Source organism: Phoca vitulina, unplaced genomic scaffold (genome assembly GCF_004348235.1).
Source record: "Phoca vitulina isolate PV1807 unplaced genomic scaffold, GSC_HSeal_1.0 scaffold17, whole genome shotgun sequence".
Classification (NCBI taxonomy): domain Eukaryota; kingdom Metazoa; phylum Chordata; class Mammalia; order Carnivora; family Phocidae; genus Phoca; species Phoca vitulina.
In genome coordinates, this window is record NW_022589720.1 from 25,519,361 (window position 1) to 25,543,271 (window position 23,911).

Here is a 23,911-nt window from a genome sequence, read left to right on the forward strand (position 1 = left end):
TGAGCTGAAATCAAGAGTTGGATGCTTAACCGACTGCACCATCCAGGCGCCCTGTTTTGTTTCCTGTTTTTAAATAATAACCATCCTAAGAAGTGTGAAGTGATATCTCATTGTGGTTTTGACTTACATTCCCCTGATGATTAGTGATGTTGAGCACCTTTTCATGTACCTGTTGGCCATCTGTACGAACCCTTTGGGAAAAATGTCTATTCAGGTCCTTTGCTCATTTATAAATTAGATTATTACTATTATTTGCTGTTGAGTTTATGAGTTACTTATGTAGATTGACTATTAACCCCTTAAAGATAAATGGTTTGCAAATATTTTCTCCCCTTCCATATGTTGCCTTTTGGTTGATGTTTCCTTTGCTGTGCAGAAGCTTTTTGGTGTGATATGGTTCCACTTGTTTATTTTTGCTTTTGCTGCTTATGCTTTTGGTGTCATACCCAAAATCATTGCCAAGACCAATGTCCAGGGACATTTTGCTTTTGCTGCTTATGCTTTTGGTGTCATACCCAAAATCATTGCCAAGACCAATGTCCAGGGACATTTTCCCTATGTTTTCTCCAGGTAGTTTTCTAGTTTCAGCCTCCCGTTTAAGACTTTAATCCATTTTGAGTTAATTTTTGTGAGTGTTGTAAGATAGAGGTCCAATTTCATTCTTTTACATGTGGATATCCAGTTTTCCCAACACCATTTATTAAAGAGACTACCCTTCTCTATTATGTATTCTTGCTTTCCTTGTCAAGGATTAATTAATCATATATGTGTGGGTTTATTTTTGGGCTCTTGATTCTGTTCTATTGGTTTATGTGTCTATCTTTATGCTAGTACCATACTGTTTTGATTACTATAGCTTTGTAATATGTTTTGAAATCAGAAAGTGTGATGCCTCTTGCTTTGTTCCTTTTCTCAAGAATATACTATGTGTCTGGCTTCTTTCACTCATATGCTGTTTTTGAGATTTTGCATGATGTCTTATGTATTAGTTCATTATTCTCTTTTTAAAATTTATGAGTAATGTTTTATTGTATACCATAATTTTATAATTTATTCTCCTGTTGATGGACTTTTTTTTTTTTTCCCAGGTTGGGACTATTATGACTAAGGCTGCAATGAACATTCGTGTATAAGTCCCTTTGGGGACATAGGCTTTCATTTTTATTGGATAAATATCTAGGAATGAAATTGCTGGGTCATAACATAGGTGTATATTTAACTTTTTAAGAAACTGCCAAAGTAATATTATTTTAAATTCCCACCAGCAATGTATGATAGTTACAGTTGTTCTACAATCTCATCTACATTTGGTGTTGTCAGCTTTTTACTTTTAGTTAATCTGATGGAGGTAGAGTGGTACCTCATTGTGATTTTAAATTGCATTCTCCTGGTGACTAGAGATTTTGAACCTCTTTTCATGTGCTTGTTGGCTTACTTCATTTTTATGATCTGTTTGCTGAAGTATTTTGCCCAATTTTAAATGGAGTTATTTATCTCTTGTTATTGACTTGAAAAGTTCTTTTTAAATATTCTGAATATAAGTCAGATATATGTATAATAAATATTTTCTCTCAATTTTTCACTTTTTAATATCTTTAATGACACTTTTTGATGGCAGAGTTTTTTTATATCGATGAAGTCTTTTTTTTTTAATGGTTAGTGCTTTTTTGTATTCTCTTTAAGAAAAACTTGCTAATCCCAAAGACACAAAGATATTCTGTTTTCTTTCAGAGCTTTATAGTTTTAGCTTTTATGTTGAGATCTGTGGTCCATCTCAAATGAATTTTTGTATATGCTGAGAAATAGAAATCAAATTTTAGTTTTTTCCTGTATTTTTTTTTTATCAATTTGTCCCATCACCATGTGTTGAAAAGATTCTGTTTTTCCCATTGTGAATTGCTTAAATGATTTAGTCAAAATTCAGATAACGATGTTAAGTGTGGATTTTGGACTCATTATTCTGTTTCATTACTCTATTTGTCTGTATTTATACCAATTCTATACTGTATTGAATACTGTGGCTTTACAGTAAATCTTGAAATCTGAAAGTCCTCTAATTTGCCTTTCTCTTTCAAGGAAGTTTTGCATGTTTTAAGTTCTTTCCTTTTTCTATATAAATTTTAGAATCAACTTGTCAATTTCTACAAAAAAACTTCTGGGATTTTTTTATTTGGATTGGATTGATCTGTAGACTAATTTGGGGAAGAACTGACATGTTAAAAACCTTAAATCTTCCAATCCATGAACATGGTATATCTTTCCATTTATTGGAGTTGTCTTTAATTTTTCTCAGTAATGTTTGTAGTTTTCTGTGTGGAGGTTCTGCATATCTTTGATTAAATTTATTGGTAATAATTTTATGTCTTCTGAAGCTGTTGTAAGCAGAATACAAATAAAATTTTCAATTTTTTTATTGGTAGAATATAGAAATGAAGTTGTTTTTTGTATATTGACTTTGTATTGTTTCTGTTTTTTAAATTGAGATATTTATTGTTGATACATCTTTTTGATCATGGACTCAATCTGCTTTTAAACTTAACCAGTGAATATTTCTTTTTTCAATATTGCACTTTTCAGTTCTAGAATATCCACTTGTTCTTTTTTAAAGCTTCCATTTCTCTGCTGATTCTGTATTTGATCATTCTTTGTGGTCATCTTTTTCTTTAAGTCTTTGAACATATTTATAATAGCTGCTTTAAGGTTCTTATCTGTTAATTTCAACATTTGGATCATTTCAGGGTCACTTTTTATTCACTATTTTCTTGACTATAGATCATCTCTCCTGTTCCTGAATGTCTACTATTTTTTGAGTTTGTAATGTATGTTGTGGATGATGTGTTATAAAGACTGTATTCAGTTATGTTACTCTGAAGAGTAATTTTTGTTCCAGCAGGGAGTTAAATTACTAATTACTTTGAACTTTTGGAAGCTTGGTTTTATTTTTTATTAAGGTGACTTTGCTTTCTTTGGTTTGCTTTTAGTTTTAGGATGAATCCGTAGTCTCTTGGTATAGACTTTACTTCTAAGGTGTGGCCCATATAGGGTTTTACTAGAAAGCCTAAGATATTTGCCAGGTTACAAACTCCTAACACTCTTCTGGGCAGAAGGCAGCAATTTAAATGTTTCTTAGCATCTTCAGCTTTCCAGATCTTGCTTTCTATTGGATTTCTTGGTGTCTTTCCTCTGTGTGTACAGTTTAGGAATCAACCAAGGACAGCAGAATTTATGAATTGATTTGAGTGCTCCCTTCTCTGTGGCTCTCTTCTTCCCAGTATTTACTACCTCATTGTTTGTCCTCAGGATCATCTCTGAACTACATCCTCTGACCTCTAAAGGCAAGAAGGCTCTGACTTTCTGCTTGAATCCTAGCTACCCCATGTCTCCTGGACAAGGAGTACCCTTAGAGGATACTCATATACATTTAGTTCTCATGAAATATGGTCCCTTTATCCAAGGATCAAATCTCCTATATTTTCTGCCTCTTTTTGGTCACTTCCCAGTGTCTTCAATTAGTTCTTTTTAAAAATTTTTGTTCAGAGAGTATAATTGTTTTTTGAAATGTTAATCTGATACAAACTACTCTACCACTACTGGAACTCTCTTTTTAAAAACCAAACTATAATGCTATTATCACACCTGAAAATTTCCAACAATTCCTTAATTTCTTCAATAAACAGTGTTCAAAACGTGTAGGGAATTAAATTCCTTAGAAACTTAGGAATTAAGTTTCTGAGGGAGGTAATATTTAGTTTTGTGTGTGTGTGTGTGTGAAAGATGGCATTAAGAGAGGCACAGTGAAAGTAACAGGTAGTGACAGGTGACAGTGGAGTCAACTCCAGTGAGTGCAGTTTCTGTGTTAGATGCAGGGCTAGATCCCAGGGAAACTAAGATACCTACCATATGGTTTGTGCATCAAGTAGCTTGTGGAATGTCAGAGTATGGAGGCATGCAAAAGTGTAAAATAGACTGGTCAGTGAGATAATACAAGTTTGCATTAGGTGCACTTGTGGAAGAAAGGAGGAATTGGATGGTTCAGGGAAAGATATAGCAAGAACAAGTTTGAGTGGCTCACAGAAGGTTGATGTGTCCATCAGGATCCTGGGAGGAAATAAAAGACACATTGAAAGGAAATGAAAGAGACCTCAGTGAAGGGACGATTACAAAGTTATATGTGGAGTTAAGGAAGATCAACAGAAGATGGCAAAGAACCCCAAGGCCTGCAAATGTGGGAAGCTGTTACAACCCCTAGACCAAGAGGAGGGGGAGGTTACTAGCACCCATGAGGCTTGTGGCAGTTGGGGAAAACCACCTGTGACATCTGGTGGAGGAGTGCAGCCCCTGATATCCTGACCTTTATCTCCTTCTACCCTCTCATCTGCTGAACCAACCAGAAGCCTGGGGACAAGGGGACCCAGTTGAGTTGTCCATATATGTCAGCCTCCCAGAGCACAGAGCTAGTTGAAGAAGGGTGGAAAGTGGATCTGGAGGGGGTAACCTGAGAATATCCAGTAAAGTTGAGTAGCAGTTTGCTTTGGACGAGACAAGGCCCATGGGGAGGGCATTCCAAGCCCAGGGGCTAATGTGTAGATGTACCTCATGGCGTGCTCAGAGAATCCAAGAAATTTTGTAAAGAGTAGGGCATAGAGTTCATTCGGGAGTGTGGCTAATAATGAAGAGTCAAGAAGGAAGAAGTGAGAATATCTAGGAACATACAAGTCTGGTGTCAGAATTGTATAAAGAGTCCAGTGCACTTTTTAATAGCAATGAAGGCTACTGGACTGCCTATTGTCATAGCCTTACATATGGAGAATCATAATAAGTTACTATCACATGCAGCATACTTGTGCTATCAAGACAGAAATGTATGTAGCTAATTTAGAATATATGTGGCTTCCCCCAAGAATGCTTCCATCAAAAGTCTTTATATTATTTAAAAATTTTGATACTTAGAGAAAAAACATTTAAGAACCTGGAAACTTTGCTTATATGAAACATCTTTTTTCCTCTGATGAAACTGGGTAGATGAAGCTTTGCTACATTTATTACTATTATTTATCAAAGTCATCATATTTCACACTGAGTGCTAGTTAGAAAAACATTACATCAGTAGATCTTTTATTACCTGGTTTGGTTGCTGATGTGCTTGGAACAGACTGGTCTCTGAAGTAGGACCCTCATCCTTTACATCCAGCTTGTTTATTTAGATGCTCCTTTGGCATAAAAGGTCTTCTTATTCATTGCAAGGTATTGCAAGGTCAACTTTATTTGAGTCCATGACTTTTCAGAAATCCTGATCCACTTGATCTGAGTCATGTATTAACTCTGGTTTAAAGATTGAATTAAGAGATGAGGAACAATTAGCTTGTTGCCTCATGTCCCCTTTCCTCCTTTCTTCTTCTGTCCTCTGTCTTCCCATTCCCTCTCCAGCTGTGGATTTTGCTTCTCCATCACTGAAGAACATCGTCAGTCTTAGTCTTCTCTTTATTACTCTTATTGCTCTTTCCAGTCTACATACTCAACTTGTAGAGCTACCAAGCCAATTAAAAACACAAACTAGAGCACAAAGCTGTTTTCCAGTATTAGTTGGCTCAACGTATGTGTCAATAGGATAAATGTCATAACTAGGCAGTCCTGCTTTGGACCCCTACTAAGAACTTGCCCATCCAACATTTTCTGGAATCTTGACTCCATCCATTGACCAAGATATCTCCATTCTGTTAGAGGGTTAGTTAGAGTTTCTCTCGGGGATAATAACAGTGCCTATCTATGAAAGTTTTGTAAAGACAATTCAATAGAACTTAAGTGTTTACATAGCTCCTAGCATGTAGGAGGTGTTCAATGAAAGTTAGCTGTTATAATTACCTGGCATTAAAGAGAACTGCTTGACTTTGTTCAATCTAACATTTTGTAAACTTGTTAACCACAATACTGCTATTTCTAGAGTCATCCTTTAACATTTTAAGGAATGCTGCTGCTCTACGGAATACATCTTGGGAAACTCTGAATTAAGAACTGAACAAAATTAAGCTTTTGACTATTCATAGTGATTGAATAAATCAATAATGCTTGAACTAGGAGTTGGGGTTCTGGATCTTAGCTCAGTCCTTACCATACCTTGAAATTGCTTAAAGAAAAAGGGAGATGTTTCATTTTAAGATACATGACAGAAATGAAAATAAGTCCACCCCTTCCCCCCAAGAAAGAAACCCCAAAGCTTGGATTTTTGCTCACGTCTTCCTTGCCATCACATCTCCAGATGACTTAGGGGAAATGGTCTGAAGTTCTCAGGCTATTTAAAAGGATGTCATCAAGTTGGAGAACTTAGACATGTTCCTTCTTATTTTGGCCTTTCAGAAATAATGAAGCCAGAAATTGTCCTCCTGTGTTTCCCTGTCTCCATCTCCCTCTGGCTTGGTCACTCCTCTTCTGTTCTTGGGTCTACCTTACCACCTGGCAGGGAACACTGCAGGCCATGCAGGGTCCTGCTGTCTGCCCCAGCCCTTCTCCCACTGGATTTTGGAATATGCATTTATCCACTTCAACATTGTGCCTGATAGGGCCACAGACCTCTGGGAAGAGAGGCCAATGAGTATCCAGAGCAGTCTGTGGGGGTTGAGTCATCAAGCCTTTTAGAGGCACAACTATCTGGTTGGGCACTGGCGGGATATCAAGGCCAAGGACAGATATCACTCACTTGATCATCTGAAAGCCAGGGACAGTTATGTCAATATGTATGTGCATTTCTCAACTAAGCCTTCAAGGTAATGGGTGATGAGAAGCATCCAGATATGACGTGTGTGTGACACATTCAGAGGGCAAATAAAACAGATGACTGAATTCTCTGCACGAGCAGAGGGAAAGTTTCTGAGTCATGCTCATTTGCTTGTGCTCCACAGCCACCTCTTCGAAGAATCCAATTCCATAGAGTCTTCCTCTACCTCCTTGCTCCCTACCAGGTGGCCCCATGTGGCTTTCCTTGCTGAGGTGTGCTCGTGTATGCCATATACCAGCTCTGTGGTGCCTGCGCTTAGCCTCCGCAGCTGCTGCAATCTTTAAAAGGGCAGCCAGTTGCTGTAGAATGAGAGGGATCATAACTTGACTTAATGATCTTCCCAGGTCTGCTTTTGTTTAATGATCCATTCTGTTTTAGGTGAGAGAGAGAGAAAAAAAATCTGCTTCTATCTGTAGGCAGCCACACTCTAGGCTGTAAGATCTGAGTTAATCCTAGGGTAGGAATTGCTATATGGGTGGACCTGAGCCCAGGATAGGACAGTCATTTGGGAAACTTAGGGCAAACCCCCATCCCATGTAAGTCATAACTTCAGTAGGGGGAGGAAGAAGTCTGCCAGACATGATGGCAATGCTTCGGCCAAGCGCACAGCTGGGCCCTGGCTCTCTCCCTGATGTGCTGCCTCACTGTTGTTAGTAAGCCTCTTGACCCCAGCATTTCCTCAGAGTTCAGCTAGGATAAGGATTTAGATTTTCAACTTAACTTTCCTCAAGGCTAAATTAAGCAAGTGACCAAGTGTGAATTCCATGAAGGCAGGCCCAGTGGAGAAGAGCAGCCATTGGAGTGTCTGCCAGTAGGAATGAGAACTTCCTCTTTTGGTGTTGAAGAGGTTGTGATGTCACTTGGTTTATGGACATTCTTGCAGTGACCCTAAATTACAGATTTTTAATTTTATGATTCAACAGAAAGCTGAATTAAAATGAAATCTCTGTTTTTATTGCATGGAGATCACTTGTAAAGTGTTCATCAAATGGATAATATTCTTTAACCTTTGGCCTATCCCCGCAGCATGCCGAGGTCATTTCTTTGCCCTGTCCGTGATCAACAGGGGCCCGGTAGGTCAGGATAAGTTTCACTTGAGGGTCTTATTATTAATCAGACAAGCTGTCATTGTTCCTGATATGATGGGGAAAGGGAATGTCCTAGACCCTCTCTTTTCTTACCTTGTCACTATCAAAATTTCCATTTCCTGGGGCATATCAGTGGCGCAGTCGGTTGAGCTTCCAACTCTTGGTTTTGGCTCAGGTCATGATCTCAGGGTTGTGAGATCGAGACCTTTGTCAGGCTCTGAGCTCAGTGGGGTGTCTGCTTGAGTTTCTCTCTCCCTCTCCTTTTGCCCCTCTTGCTTGTGCTCTCTCTCTCTAAAATAAATAAATCTTTTTAAAAATTTCCATTTCCCTCATCTTCGCTTCAACTGAATGAGAGGTTAAGGGTCATGTCTTTTTCAAAAGACTCTTGAAAAATGTTGCCCAACACCATCAGCTTTCCTCATTTGCACTGGGAACCATCGGTTTGTGGTAAGGAAGATAGAACCACTGTGTGATAGGCTTGAGTTATGTGAATACCACAAGTAAAATCCCAGGACAGCCTAGCCTTGTCTTTAACTTTCTCCCCGTAGCCTCTGTCTGAGAGCTTTAAAGGCTTTCTCAGATATCCAGACGACCCGGGGAGCTAGATTACTCCTATGTTATTCACTCTCACTTTACAGAACAGCTGAGGCATGCAGCATACTTTGCTTACTTGTTTGGAACTCAGGCATTGAGGAATTCATCTATGAATTTGCCCCTCCAAAGAGAAATGAGAAAGACTCCACTCACTGTCACAGATAGGAACCATGTCATGAATGGTAATTCTTTATGATCAGTTAAAATATAACAAGATTTCTATTCAGCTTTCCCCATGATAGAGGATTAAACAAACAAACAAACAAACCAACACTAATAGACATGGCTGACAAGTGCTCTCAGAGAGGAAGGCCAGTGGCAAAATGGCGTTCTTTCATTTGGAATACCTGCTGCTGGCCAACTACAGAGGGCAAAATCAAGAGAATGGCGATGAAATGATGGGAGTGTTAGTGCCAGCAGGAAGTCTGGCGAACTTCCCAGAATGAGTGGAAGATGATGCGTGACTTCCATTTTGTTTAAATGATAGACGCTTTATTTGATACACAGCACGAGTAATTATTACCCTGAAACTTGCCCCTCATCATGGTCTACTTCATAACATTCTTGTGTAGAGTCCATCTGTGTGTTTTTGTGTTGCTGTGGTCCTATTTGGTTGAGATTGTAAACTCTCAGGGCTCATGAACTATATTGCTCAGGATCTAGCAGGGGAATGGCTGTGTTTAGGAATTTAATTAAGACTTATGGGGTGCCTGGTGGCTCGGTTGGTTAAGTGTTTGCCTTCGGCTCAGGTTATGATCCCAGGGTCCTAGCATCGAATCCTGCGTTGGGCTCCCTGCTTAGCAGGGAGCCTGCTTCTCCCTCTGCCCCTCCCTCATTCCCTCCTCCTCTGCTCTCTCTCGCTCTCTCTCTCTCTCAAATAAATAAATAGAAATCTTAAAAAAAAAAAGACTTATGCCTAGTGACAGTAAGGAAGAGCTTTTGACTAGAAATGATGCTAAATACTGGAATACTCAGGTGAGGTAATCCTATTTTCTTTGATTAGTAACAATAGCATGATCTGTCAGTCAGGACTTTGCGGCTCAAATTTTGTTATGACCAGAGGCAGGGGGACATACCAGATGACTTTGTTCCTTTTAGCCTGGAGGTCGAGTGAAAAATATTTCAAAGGCAACTTTGTACTTTGGATCTTTTTCTCCCTCATCAAAAAAAATTTTTTTGCACTTGCAATTTTCAGTGTCTATAATGTGCTAACGGGCTTTCCTCCCATTTAAAAAACACGTGTGGATGTGAGAATGTTCTCCTCGAGAAAAGACGGTCTCTAGGGTTTTGTTTCTGGCTTGAGGTTCTATGAGGTAGGTGTTATGAAACCTCCCCCGCAGCAGGCTGGGGTGCCAGTGAACCTCGGCGGAGGTCAGCAAATCTCCTGCTAATTTGGGCAGGAGAGGGAAACACTCAGCCACTTTGAGAGGAAAGAAGGTAAATTTTGCGATCCATTTGCAAATCAAGGTAGAATGAGTTTTCAGACCTGGACACGTGTTCAGAACCTATCTGTTCTCTTCTACCATCAAACCTGGTAGGAAAAGAGTAATCCAAGCTCATGTTTTTCAGCCGGATAATTTGAGAGTGTAAAGGGGGCAATCGAGAGAGCATATCAAGGAGGAAGGAAGAGGAGGGGCCAGAAGAGGGTTGGGGCTGTCCTGTGCTTTGGATCACCAATGGCAGCATGGTGGCCCTAGGTTAGGATTTTGAGAAGGAATCAGGAAGAAGAGAGAGAGAAGTGGACATCTGATACCCAGTAGCTGGTCCTTTACAGTTTAAGCAGGGGGCATACTAGGCTCTCCAGGAACAATGAGTAGAGAGGGAACAACCCTCCATTAGAGAGTGCAGGAAGACTGAATGGGAGTGATGCTCTTCTGGTTCTAAAAGTCAGGAGAGGATTAGACCAGAGCTTTTCTAAGGTGTCTTACATCTCCCATATCCCAGGGTTCCGTGATTTCCTTTTGTAGCAGGCTGAGTTTTATATAATTATCAAAGGGAAGATAGAGATATCTTTTGAAAAAATTTTTTATCGTGGCCTGAGAAATTACATAGCTTAAGTTCACTTATTAAAACTCATTAACTCATCAGCATGCACACTTTCTCAAGCCATGATGACTTCATGGCTTAAGTGAAAATTTCATACTCCTTTGGAAAATTGAATTAGCACAGCCAAATCAGCAGAAAAATTATCTTTGACCAGTAGATGTTATTTCTGTATCATTCTTCTTTGCCTAAGAAAATAATGACTCTGAGACTTAAGCTTGACGACTAAGAGTAAAAGCCAATGTCTACCATTTGTTCTCGCGGTCCCAGAAACTGTTTCAAGATGTTTTATATGCACTAATTCATTTAATCCCCAGAAGAGCTCTGTGGGATCAGTAGGTACTAAACCCCCATTTAGCCAATGAGGAAATTGAAGAGTAGAGAGATTAAGCAATGTGTCAGGGCTAGGATTAGACTTTGGATCCAGCAGCTAACTCTGAGATTTTCTGTGAACCAACATGCATCCCAGCCTCCTCCTCTTCTAGATGGTCAGTGGAATTGACCATTGTGGGCTGCATGCTTCATGCTTGTGCGGAATTAAGGGTGTGACATTCTGGAAGTAAGAGAACTGCTTGGTATGTTAAAGCATGAACAAGAAGCCTTAGTTTCCATTAAGTGTAAAATGGGTCCATAAGATATGTTATACCATAAGTAGATCACTTATTTTCTGAATACTGCTATTAAGAATTAAAGGCTAAGCAAGATCCTTTGGTTTATAATTCTCTATATGTAGACAATAACAACACCAAAACCTAACAGTGAGTACTGACTCTGTCAGGCACTGTTGGAAGTCTTTCACATCTATTAATTCATTTAAACCTAAGAGCAACCCCATTGGTACTAATATTTTCCGGATAGGGAAAACTGAGGCCCAGAGTTGTGGAGAAACACATCTAAGAAGTGGCAGAGCTATGTAGTGAGCCCAGGCTCTAGCCATTATTCTAAACTGCCTCCAGCACTGGGCTTTGGCAAATCCAAAATATTTGCTTCTGTGATGAGAACAGGACTCACCGTGCTTAAGGATGGGATGAGGCCAACTAGTACTGGACACTGGGCTGTGTCTTCTATGAATGCTTGTGTATTTGAACCAGGTGATGCTGGTCAGTTGTGTCTCTCTTCCTGTGGGATCTTTTTCTAGGGATGAGGCATAGAATCCCTCCTCAAAAAGACTCCCAGTGGTCATCCGTGGGATGCCGAATTCATTCTGCTCCATGGCATTCCATTCTTGACACTTTCTCCTGAAATAAGAAAACTTGTTTTGATTTTTGTTTTTGTTTTTTGTACTTCTATGCAGAATTTGTAAGCTACTCAATTTCAAGATTGTATTTGCTCATATCATGTTCAATGAATGTTCAGTGGGTTTAAATATGGTATCAGAACTTTCCAATGGTGCTTATGGAATGAAACAAGCCTGAAAGAAATTAAGAGGCTTCCCCAAATTCACATGAAGCTTAAGTTTCTTGAGGACAAGGACTATCTTATTTGATCCAGGACTCAGCTGTGATAAACCAGTGGTCCTATTTCCATTCCTGTTTGTGAGAGCTTGGGGGGGGGGTGGTCCAGAGGTTGGGTAGGGAGTGGTCAGATGAACAGGAACCACTACGAACACAAACTGGAAAGAGAAACTGAGATGCCATTGCCGATGGAAGAGAGGACACAGATGCCAGGCAGTGCCCGCTCCTCTTTGAATCCTTAACACCAGTCCTAGAGTAGGCTTTCAATAGTATCTGAAAATAAATGAATGGATCTGTACTGTTCTTTCAGTCGGTGTCACATTCAGAGCATGGAAATATCATGGGGACCATTAAAGATGGTGAAGACCTCACGGGGGAGGTTGGACTTAGGTTGGCTTGAGGTAGAGAGTAGACGTGAAGAAGGAGGAAGGCTCCTATGTAGAGGGAACTTTGGACAAAGGCAGATGCACCTGGAATACTTAACCTCATCAACTGCTGCAATTTCCTTGACTTCTGTAATATCTTGTCTGCCCTCCAAATTCCTGAACTGAGGGAGGGTTTTCCTCACTAAGCCAGTGCCAGGAAAACCAAGGCATGATTCTTGTTAGCTACCCTTCTGCCCATCTCTGCCACTGTTTGTGGACCTTGAGTCTAACTTGTTAACTGCTTTGATTTGCTTACATTATTCATGAATGTTGAGACATTGGTGTTTGGGCTCACCCAACTGCAGTTTCCTTTCCAGGTTAACATGTTTGTTGAAGGATTCCACGATGCCATCCTCCTCTATGTTCTGGCTTTACATGAAGTACTCAGAGCTGGTTACAGCAAGAAGGATGGAGGGAAAATTATCCAGCAGACTTGGAACAGGACATTTGAAGGTGAGGATTCGGTCTGTAAGGTGACGACACTGTGGGTGATCAAGCTGCTTCTTCCCTGGTTCTGCTTTTCTCTCTTACATCTGTGGGACATTGTCAGTTTCTTGTTTTTCTCAGCTGTAAAGTAAGGATAGTAGGTCAAGATCAACCCACCTCACAGGCTTGTTGTGAAAATTAAATGAGATAAAGCTTGTGAAAGTGCTTTGATAGAGTCCCACTGATCCAGGAAGTGCCTCGTCTCCGTCTGATTATTAGGTAACAACTCTATGCTTCTTCAAATTAAATTTATCACAAGCCTCATTCACAACAAATAATCAGTTTGTGAAAAGTTCTGTGATCAGTTTTAAAAGAAATAGTACTAGATATATACATTCATCTGTTCAGTCCTGGATGGTTTGGGATGATAAGCAAGCCCAAACAAGTCCTGTGCTTTTATTTTATTTTTAAGATGGTGACTATCAGCTGTGGCTTTCTTAAGAACAGGGAAGTATAAGAGCCACGGCAAAAAATGGCCCATAATCTCATCACTCAAGCAACCTCTGTTGACACTGAAAAATTGTACAAGAATGAGACTACTCTTGGCTGGAAAATTTAAACAGTACAAAAATGTTCAAAATGAGAAGTGAAAATTTTCCTTCCCACCCTAGTCCCCTCTCCCTAATGTAAACACTATTAACAATTTCCTGTGAGTTGGTCTAAAAAGATTTTGTGCCTTCTGCCACCCCTTATGCTTTTGTATATCTTATCAAAAAACGTATACAAAAGGAATCATATAATGAATGCCACTCTTCATCTCAGCTTTTTAAACTTCTATGTCAAGTAAAAAAAATTTGCCATATGAGCACTCATAGATTCAGCACATTTTTAAATGGTAGTTCCATATTTTTTGACCATATGGCTGCATAAAGATTCCTTTAGTCTGTCTCCTATTGATGGATACTTCAGTTGTTTACAGTTTCTGCTGTCATGCAAAATGCCCTCACAGGCATCTTATACATCTTGATGAATATTTGTGAGTACATCCAACAGGGAACATTTCTAGTCATGGGATATCTGGGTCGAAATGTATGTTAGTGCTTTTTAAAGTTAATTAAATATTGCCACATATCTTCCATAAAGGTCTACTAGTCTAAATTCTTGCTAACAGCATATAGAGTGCTGGTTTCCTCTCAATTCACTGACACACTCAAAGAAAATGAACATGAGAATGACCCAGTTGTGAGAGACTTGCAGCTATCAATTTCATATTCATTCAGTCGTTCATTCATCAAATAGTCTTGAGCACCTACTATGTGCCAGGCATGGTTCAAAGTGATGAGGATTCAGCAGTGAACTAAAGACCCTTCCTGCAATCAGCTGAGCTTTCAGGGTTGTGGGGGGCACTGGTGATAAACAAATAAATACACGATTTCAGGGTCTATAAAATGAAGCAGGGTAGGGAGACAGAAAGTGGCAGGAGGGGGTGGTAGGAGATGGCTAATTTAAAGAAAGTGGCCAGGGAAGGTCTCTGATAAAGTTGCAGGTGAGTAGAGACCTGAGGGAAGTGAAAGAAATTATGTAGATGTTGAGGGAACATTCTAGACAAAGAAGCAGACACAGAGACCTTGAGTGTGCCTGTTGAGAGAGTGCTGAGTGCTGAGAACAAAGAGGCCCATGTGGCTCGAGCACAGCATGCGAGGGGCAGTGTTCAGAGCCACAGTCAGAGAGGTAGTGGGGGCCGGATCATGTGGACATGGAAGGTGTACTGAGGACTTTGGGTTCCACCCTGAGTGAGAGAGAAAGCCCCCAAAAGGTTTGGAGGGACGTGATCTTTCTGGAGTCTTTAAAAGGGGTCCTTATGGGGACTATGTAGAAAATAAAGTGTAGTACGCTGATGGGTATCATTTGAAAACCCCTGATGATATGGAGTACAGATCACTGGACCAGGGTTCAGGAGACCTGCATCCGAGCCACTGACTCAGTATTTTGGGCTTCTCTTTCATTACTTGTACAAAGGGGTCGGACTACCTGATGACTGATGGGGGCCCTTTCAGTCCTGCATCCCACCAACTCTTCCCTTGAGCCCTTTCTACATTTATTTGCAATTCAATGAAAGAGATTTTTCAGTGATGGGAAACAAGTACTTCCAAGTCTGGATTTGGGGCCCATATATATGTTTTTTCATTTGGGACCTCAATGCACTCCACGGTCTCATCCTGCCCTTGTTTATTAGAAATGGTAGGACAGTGCTGAGGGGTCAGGTTCCAGCTGTCTGGGCAGCGGCTATGGTGACAATTGGATTTAATTTCTCCTTGGTGGCTTTATTGAATGTTGCATCTTACTCGAAACTACAGTGCCATCTACTTTAACGTTAGACAGATTGGAGGACATGAACCAATAAGCCTCTCAGATTGTCTTGCTCAACTTCTGACTGCTTTAGTTGAGGAGCTGGAATCAAATAGAATAATTCAGGGGGCATGTTAGGACAGAGTCAGATTTCCCAGAAGTTGTGCCCAATACACTGAGAAACCGGCATGTGTGGACACAAGCTCGGCAGGCCACATCCCGTTCTTAGCTATTCCTCACTACATGGTGTGCTCATTTGTTCTCGGTCTTCTGAAGGAGGTTGTTAAGGGAAGGGCAGGTGCCCACAAGGGCTAGAATTCAGTTTTGTATAGAGGGCATGGACTAAATTTTCCCATAGCCTGTCTTGATGCTTCCATTCTAGGGCTAGGTCTACACTGGCAATATGGAATAAGTCCTAGATCAATCGACTATACAGTTCAGGCTAAACTTAGAATCTTATGTGTCCGAATGTAAAGATAATTGAAGCCAACTGGGCTTGAATTGTTTGGAAAGCCCATTTTATTTGCTAAATAGTGATCAATCTGAGGGTAGCCCCCCAAAGAACTCTGAGAAATGGTCACTCTGTAAGTGACCATTAAATTGTCAAGGGAAAAATACTCTGGATGTTATTTGACAAATTTGGATTTTATTACCGTGAAACCTATGACCATCTCTCAAGGCTCTCAATAAATGGCCTGGGAAGAAGCTGAATTTCCTCTCTGTGTGAGAGGTCAGAGTGACAAGGAAAATAAGACTGTGGCTCAAACTTGAGGTCCACTACAGGCCAATAGAAATGGGGGTAGAATCTCATTACTTATGTACAGGAAAATTCTGCTGTCAGCCTGACAATCTCACCTTAAACACAATACTCTCAGGTGAAGTCTCACTTGCTAATCGGCCACCCAGAGGGTTCTCACCCCATTTCTTGGCAGAATTGTAATAGCTTAAAGTGTAATGAGGTCTTGAATTACTAGGGCCACCATGTTTTATAAAATACTCTGCAAAAGCCTTAGCAGAACACACCTTTATAAACACCTCTGAACAGAATGACAAATGGTTTTGGATAGGCAATATGTTTGGAGATAAATATGATTTTTAAAAATGACATTTCTTACTTAAATGTTGTATAGGTTGTCAAGGATAAACAAGTTTGAGATAGGTGTATCCTTTGTAACCAGTTTATATTAAAAAGACAAAAAAAAAATCAAGATGAATGGTAGCTCCATTCTGTTTGCGGCAAAGAAGACCAAAGTCTGGAAAAATCAGTGGGCCTTCAAACCACAACCCAAAGGACAGTAAACCCAAATACTTGCCCTCTCCAAACCACACCAGAGGATGGAACTTTCCCTTGGGATCGCTTTTCCCAGACATTCATTTTACTTCCGGAGAGAATCAAAATCAATAGAAACACTAAGAATTACACTGAACTCTATTACGGTCTGAACTGAAAGAAAACAAATAGCCTTAGTTAATTAGGAAGTGGCTGGCATACGCATTCTCTTACTTAGTTAATGAAAATTATAATGCAGACATATTTAATAGCAACTAATGATACATATTTGCTTTTACTGATTAGCTGTCTAAGCCACTGTTGCTAGCCAGGCAAATTCAAATCCTTCGTGCGGGCGCTTCGGGCCACCGGATTCCAGTCTGACATCTCACTGCTTCCTTCCACACACAGGGGCCACCTCCCCCAGAACCTCCTGGTCCCTCTGCTTCCTTTCAGCTTCCATGCCTTTAAATACTAACAAGGCTGGCCTTTCTGCTGAGAATAGTGCTACTCCCTCATCGCTGCTTGTCTAAGTCATGGACTTCACTAACATTCCTATAGAAGACCTGCTCTTCTACTGAGTCTGCTTGAGTCTCCAACTAGACGCCAACTCCTTCTCTGAGTGGCATGGGCACGGTCGGAGGTCCACTCCCAGATTCCAGGCCCAGTGGCAGTAGCAACAGCAGGAGAAAGCAGCTAACGTCTTTTACACCTGTGGCGCAAGTGCTGGACCTGTTGTGGCTCAGTTAATCGTCTCAACAGCCCTTGGCTGGGAGGTGCTGGTGTCCCTCTTTTACGGTCCTGAAGACCGAGGCCCAGAGGGCTAAGTCCTTGCCCATGGTCACGGAGCTCATAAATGTGAAAGCTAGGATTCAAATACACGTAGTCAGAAATCCTTAGTCCGGGCTGCCCCTGTCTTGAGGGGGGGAATGTGTCCAGTTCATCTTTGCCTGGGCGGTGGCATTAAACTCAGCACCTAGTGCTGGCCCAGAACTCATCTGGATAAACAATGACTGATTTAGTGTGTCTCTGTGAGATGGTGGATGTCAACTACGTGTGACGCGGTCACTGTTTCACAGCGTATGTAGGTCAGACCTCTGTGCCGTACACTTGAAACTCATACAGCGACGTGTGTCAATCATAACTCAGTAAAGCTGCGGAGAAAACCCCAAAACAAAACAAACAGGAGTGGACACAGTGGGGTAAAGACTAGCTCCTCTTTAGCTCTTGGCCCCTGTGACCCGTGAAGCAGGCCCTCAGCTTTCCTGGGCATCACGGGAGCCCATAATGAAGCAATTTGCTGAGTCCTGGGCCTAGAACGAGTTTTCTTTTCTTTTCTTTTTTTTTTAAATTTTATGTTATTTTAGTACGAGTTTTCTTTTCTAACGTTTGGCCAGTGATAACACATACTCATGACAAGTCTAGGAGCACACTGCACCTCCAACCTCTCTCTCCTTGCAGATTTTTTTTTTTTTAATTAATACAAAACTCTGGGATAAGCATGCTGCTTTCAGGATTAGCCTTAATTTTTTTTTTTTTTTACATATTCCCCAAAGAAGGTCATTTATTTCTTTTTCTTTTCATTTTTAAATGAAGAAATGTTAAGAATTTAGGAATGCAGACACAGATGAAATTACAATGTCTTTCCAAATGCCAACAAAAATGCTCAGAGTCTGATGAGATTCCCTGTGGCATGAGTTTGTTTAAAGAATCCTGTCAATTCACTTTCTTGTTTTTGTTGGCGGATGGAGGTCTTGTAAGTCACTAACTTGGAGTTCTTCACATCTCATCCTCTAGGTATTGCTGGGCAGGTGTCCATAGATGCCAACGGAGACCGGTATGGGGATTTCTCCGTGATCGCTATGACAGACCCCGAGGCGGGCACCCAGGAGGTGAGCAAATTACACCCTGCCTCGGCTGCTCCTCCTGCTTGTTAAGATTCCAAGGAATGCATTTGTCCCCATGTCCACATAGCTGTCCCCAACGCAGCCTCCAAATAAAAATGAGCTGAAAGTCTTGGTGTTTCTGAGTAGGGAGGGCTCACTTCTGGTTGAGGATATCCTGGATGATTTCAAGAAATGGTTCCATGTTTACCCTCAGTGGGCAAATGCTATGTTTCCAGTGGCCAAGTGTGCTTCTTTGATGGCTGTCACCCACAGTTGATGTTCCCATGGCACTTGATGGGCCCTGGCATAAGGGACTTGCTGCTTTTCTCCTAGTGCACATGTATCGGGCCTTTGTGGGAAGAGCAGAGCCAGCAGAACCTGGCACTTGCTACATTTACATTACATTACTGCTTCTTTAACCCTTGGAGTGGTCTGGGTCTTGTGGACATTCTGGTCTCTCCCTCTGTGAAAGGTGGATAGTAATCGTCCCTTGTAGGGTGGCTGTGAACATTCAGGAGTGGATGTGTGTAAAGTACTTGGTAAGTGCTCAGCACATGCCAGTGATCATTAGATTTTGGTGATTATCTAGAATTCTTTTTACTACGACAAGAACTAGCCTGTGGAAGCTTGCTGGGCCTCCATCAGGAGAGAGAGGGGTGACATCACAGGCCGCTCAGGGAGCAATGTGCGGATGCCCAGCAGAAAGAGAAACAGATCCCGAGAACCTGGGTGGGAAGGTACTTCCAGATCAGGGCTCAGGTAGCTGGTGAAACATCGGTTTGAACCAGAAACTGTGGATAAACCTTGAATTGAGTCAGCAAGGAAGACTGTGTCAGTTGAAAAAGAGGGTTCAGTCTGGAAATGGGGGTGCAAATAGGTAAATTCATCAGAGAGGAGAATGTAACTCCTGAAGTCACGGACTAATCTTCCAACCAGAGAAGGGTGAAAGAGGATGTTCCTAAAAGACACTTTCTGACTCTTTTTTTTTTTTTTTTAAGATTTTTATTTATTTATTTGACAGAGAGTGACACAGCGAGAGAGGGAACACAAGCAGGGGGAGTGGGAGAGGGAGAAGCAGACTCCCCCCTGAGCAGGGAGCCCGATGCGGGGCTCGATCCCAGGACTCTGGGATCATGACCTGAGCCGAAGGCAGACGCTTAACCTACTGAGCCACCCAGTGCCCCCTTTTTGACTCTTTATATGCCCAGCTGATTGAGTGGTGTGAGGCCGTGCACCTGTAATGGTTTAATCTGGCTATGAGGTGGGCCCCGACTCTCTCCCACATCCCTGAAAGCAATCTGGGCTTTACAAATGGCTGAATGCATGGGCTGCGCGGTGGCGGATGGCAGATGTGTGGAGTGGCACCTCCTCTGATGAGCAAGGGAAAAGCCATAAATTCTGAGATGTTGTTTTCTGTATAACCACTTTCCTGCCATAGGGAGCCACAGTTCTCCCTAAATTATGCTTACCTTAAAAGCACCATTAGTGACTGCAAATCTTGATTTACGAAGTCCTCAAAAAGACATCATTATAGTCAGAGTGATGGGGCGCCCACCCTATGCCTCCTTTGGAAACAGAGAACTTTGAGCTTTCAGTTTGCACATTTGTTTTTTGCTTTTACATAGGTCATTGGTGATTACTTTGGAAAAGAAGGTCGTTTTGAAATGCGGCCAAATGTCAAATATCCTTGGGGACCTTTAAAACTGAGAATAGATGAGACCAGAATTGTGGAACACGCAAACAGCTCTCCTTGCAAATCATGTAAGTTTAGAGACTTAATTTGCTCTGCTTTTCACCATCTGCACTATCACCATGATGCAAGTTTAAAAGACAGATTCTATCTAGGAGCTCATATTCTGAAAGTCCACCTTCCTTTTTCTGATGTGGTAAAACCCATGGGAACAGTTCACAAACCGGCATCCCACTTTCATCAGATGTTTCTAGGTCTCTCTTCTTTTTTTCAAAATGGTAGAAGGCCTCTCCCTATTATTACACCTCTTACCATAATACAATCTCTTCGCATTTGAGATGTCCACTTAGGGAAAAGAAAAAGATCCCATATTAAATGTGTAGCAAGTCTCATTCTGATTTTCAGAGTTTGTAGGTGTCCTCCTATCCCTCAGAACCAAACAGATAATGTCCCTTAAACACCCTCAGATTTACAAATTGGCAAATCAGTGTAAAATATGCTATTTATGAGTGTTTTGCTTGGATATCAAACAAACATAAATGTAGAAGCAAGTGGACATTCTTATAAGGAGCCTACAAATAGGAAATTGTTGGAAATCCTTGCTTTAGAGATAAGCTAGTGAGGGAGAACCAAGTGAATATTGATCTTTCAGGCCAGTTAGTCACTTTAGGCTAACATATGTATGCTCCTTACTTTGGGACCAGCCTTCAAACGGTGTTATTTATGTATATGCGATAATTATGGGAAGGAGTAAAGCAGACATATGTTAAAAAAAGTCTCTGGAGTTCTGGGCGTGGATTTGAAATCCCACCCTTGTCACTTAGTGGTTTTGTGATCCTAGGAATGTTCCTTTATCTCTTTAAACCTCAGTTTCCCCATATGTAAAATGAAAAATGTGTACCCAATCCTTCGGGCTGAGGATTGAATGGGATAATGCACTAAAGGCTGACACTACACTGTTTATATAAAGGCTAGCTATTTATCATATTTATATAATAACTGGGACGCTACTGAACTCGATTGTTTCAAATTGTTATTCGTATTTTCACAAAGCTATATAGGACATTTTGACATGAAACTCCAGCTTTGGTGAGAGAATATCTAAAAACAGAACATTAGCCCAATGCATTTTTCACCAAATCTCCTAGCACTTTGAAGTGTCATCATCTGTCTGTGAAAATAAGATGTGCTGGGTCAGTCCCATGGTCCATCCAGTTGTCTTCTCTGACTAGGAGCTCAAGAGAGGATGGGTGTACCTGAAAACCTCCGTTTCCAGCGTTACTCAGATCTTTCTTGAACCTGCTTTATTCCCATTGTTCTCCTATGGTCCTTTCTTAAATGCTTCTTAAGCTTTGTACTTGGCAAAAAAAAAAAAAAAAAAAAAAGAAACTGCAGGATCCCCTAGAAAAACTTTCTTAAAAAAAAAAAGAAAATTTGCCACAAGTGGGAAATTGAGATATACCTTCCAGTGATTAAAACTTGAGACATTTCTGTTTCTCCAAATGAACTCTGATGATCTATGTTTCTTTTTTAAGCAGGTGGTCTAGAAGAATCAGCAGTGACAGGAATTGTTGTGGGGGCCTTACTAGGAGCTGGCTTGTTAATGGCCTTCTACTTTTTCAGGTTAGGATGTTTTATCAAGTTTTAGAATTCACTCTCTTCTATTGCCTTGGTCACTCACCTTTGCATAGTCCTCCTTGTGACTTGTCCATATCTTGCTCTTACCGAAAACATGGCAGTTAAAAGAACGACGTGGTTCTTTTTGACGGTCTTCATGACCCTGCTGGTTTGGTGGTCAGTGAGTTAGCACACTGGGCAGTGGGCCAGGGCTTTCTACCGCATCCCCCTGTGGGCCACAGAGCCCTGCTCGCCTTTGATCACAAATATTCTGATGCAAATTCCTACCAAATGTGTAAGTGGAGAGGGAATCTGGACAAAGGAAAAACAATTTACCTATTCTTATGCTTCCTCCAATCCAGAAATAAGTGTCTGGGTTCACCTTCTGAAGAGGAGGAGGTGGCTCTGGGCAGTCCACACTCTCAGGCTGGTCTGTGCTCAGTACTTGGAGAATCCACACGTTTAATTGCCACCGTGGTTCAGCCCCCAGGCTTGTAAAATTGTCATATTTATGTGTGTTCAAGGTATTGATAGTCACAAATCATGAGGGCGGTCCAGTCCTCTGTAATCTTTGGTGACTGAGTTTGTGGCTTAGTCTCAAGTCATTAGACCAAGATTTCTTCATTTCTGTATGGAAATGTAACCCCGGGTGTATGTGAGTTTTTGTGGGAACAATTGTATTCCTGTTCCTTTGGTCACAGTACACTTAATCTGATCTTTATCTAGGGCACATCCTGGGAGTTAGGGAGAGCTTCTGTGGCAGAATAGACAAGACTTAACCCACAAGGCACCCAGGGAAAAAGGGGAGGGCTTGTTCTATGGCATTTCAGAAAGCATGCCAATTTTCCTCTTGAATAAGGGCATAACGCCTTGGGGCACACTGCTTTAATCTCTGACCAGGGTTTCATATTCTGTCACTTCTCATTTATCAACCCAAACCCAGATGTCCCTTGAGGGCATTCTTTGTAAGAGAAACCATAGTATTTTGTAGCCAAGTGAGATTTTATTACTACATTCACTTTCCCTTTACCCAGGAAGAAATACAGAATAACCATTGAAAGGCGAAGCCAGCAAGAAGAAAGTAACGTTGGAAAACATCGAGAGTTACGGGAAGATTCCATCAGATCCCATTTTTCAGTGGCTTAAAAGAAAGCCTTTTCTTTTGGCCTGAGATTCTTTAAGGAGATAGATGGGATGAAAGACATCAATGGAACAGAAGGGGCGCTCTTGAAGAACTCATTCTTTTAAGCAGTTAGTCATTTCATTGTAAAATTTCTTTAGAAGCTCAGGAACTATTATTAATCACCATATGCCTCCTGGCCTTTCACCTGATTACAAGCAAATACGAGAATACAACATCACTCTGTTAAATGTTCATACTGTTTCAAGGGCATATGATTAGATTTATGTTTGAAAATCTGATGTCTCCATATCTTGATGGTTTTTGGGGGCATTTCATATAAGGCTACAAAAATGTGGTTTTCTTAAATGAAATGTTTTATAGCTAGAATAAGATCATTTTTACGAGTAGAATATTCTTGGAAAGAATTTAACATCCAAAGAGGAAAATGTAATGAAAAATCTCAAGGTTGGAAATAGAGTGTTCCTTTTTCTAGTGCTGGTGGACAGATTAGAAGTTGAGGACTGCTCTGTCCAATGTATATATATATTCAGGACCTGACTTCGTATCTCGAAGAAGGATTTCCTGCTTGTCTCCTTCAGTGTCTCATAAAAGCTATTCTGGAAAGTTGTAACTATTAATAAGATAAGAGGATTTATAGCAAATCTAAAGAAAAGCAAATCTAAAATGTTTCACTTTTTAATGTAAAAAAAAAAAAGCCCTATTTCACACTAACATTTTATTTTTAGGTATTTTAATCTTATATTTTGCTATTAGAAAATGTGTCTATTTTTTCATTTTGAAGATTAAATTCCACTTATATTTTAAAAGCATGGGTAAAGTGTACAACAAACCAGCAATGATGAAAGATGCTTCTCTTTTTCTCCCTTTTTCCCTGTCCCCCTTGGCCAAAGCCAAATGCCAATTGCTACTTTAATTACAGAGATTTAGAAATGTATTCAGATCACAGACGCTACGGGAGGACATCGATTTACCTGCTTTAAATGCAAAGTTATTTTAGAATAGACCTCTTCCAGTTCTGGTCAAATGATGAGTTTCAAGATAAAGAGTGGAACTGATTAGAATTAACTAGGGTTTAAGGCAGCCCTTTTTCCTTAAGAACAACTTATAGAGTATTAGAATTTGACAGTAAGCACAGAAATGATAAATTTAAAAA

The 23,911-nt window shown here is 40.7% G+C and overlaps 1 protein-coding gene across 3 annotated transcripts in view; it reads left to right on the forward strand.

Annotated features, from left to right (window-relative positions):
* NPR3 (natriuretic peptide receptor 3) overlaps positions 1-23,458 on the forward strand; it is a 64,786-nt gene extending 41,328 nt beyond the window's left edge. For 2 of the 3 annotated variants that reach the window (XM_032415374.1, XM_032415376.1), the window contains exons 4-8: positions 12,694-12,829; positions 18,219-18,313; positions 19,933-20,068; positions 21,533-21,620; positions 22,649-23,458. In XM_032415374.1, coding sequence (XP_032271265.1) covers positions 12,694-12,829; positions 18,219-18,313; positions 19,933-20,068; positions 21,533-21,620; positions 22,649-22,760 — 567 coding nt within the window. In that variant the 3' untranslated portion in view covers positions 22,761-23,458. The remainder of the gene's footprint in view (positions 1-12,693; positions 12,830-18,218; positions 18,314-19,932; positions 20,069-21,532; positions 21,621-22,648) is intronic. The other variant, XM_032415375.1, reaches the window with a different exon arrangement.
* Positions 23,459-23,911: the final 453 nt, after the last annotated feature.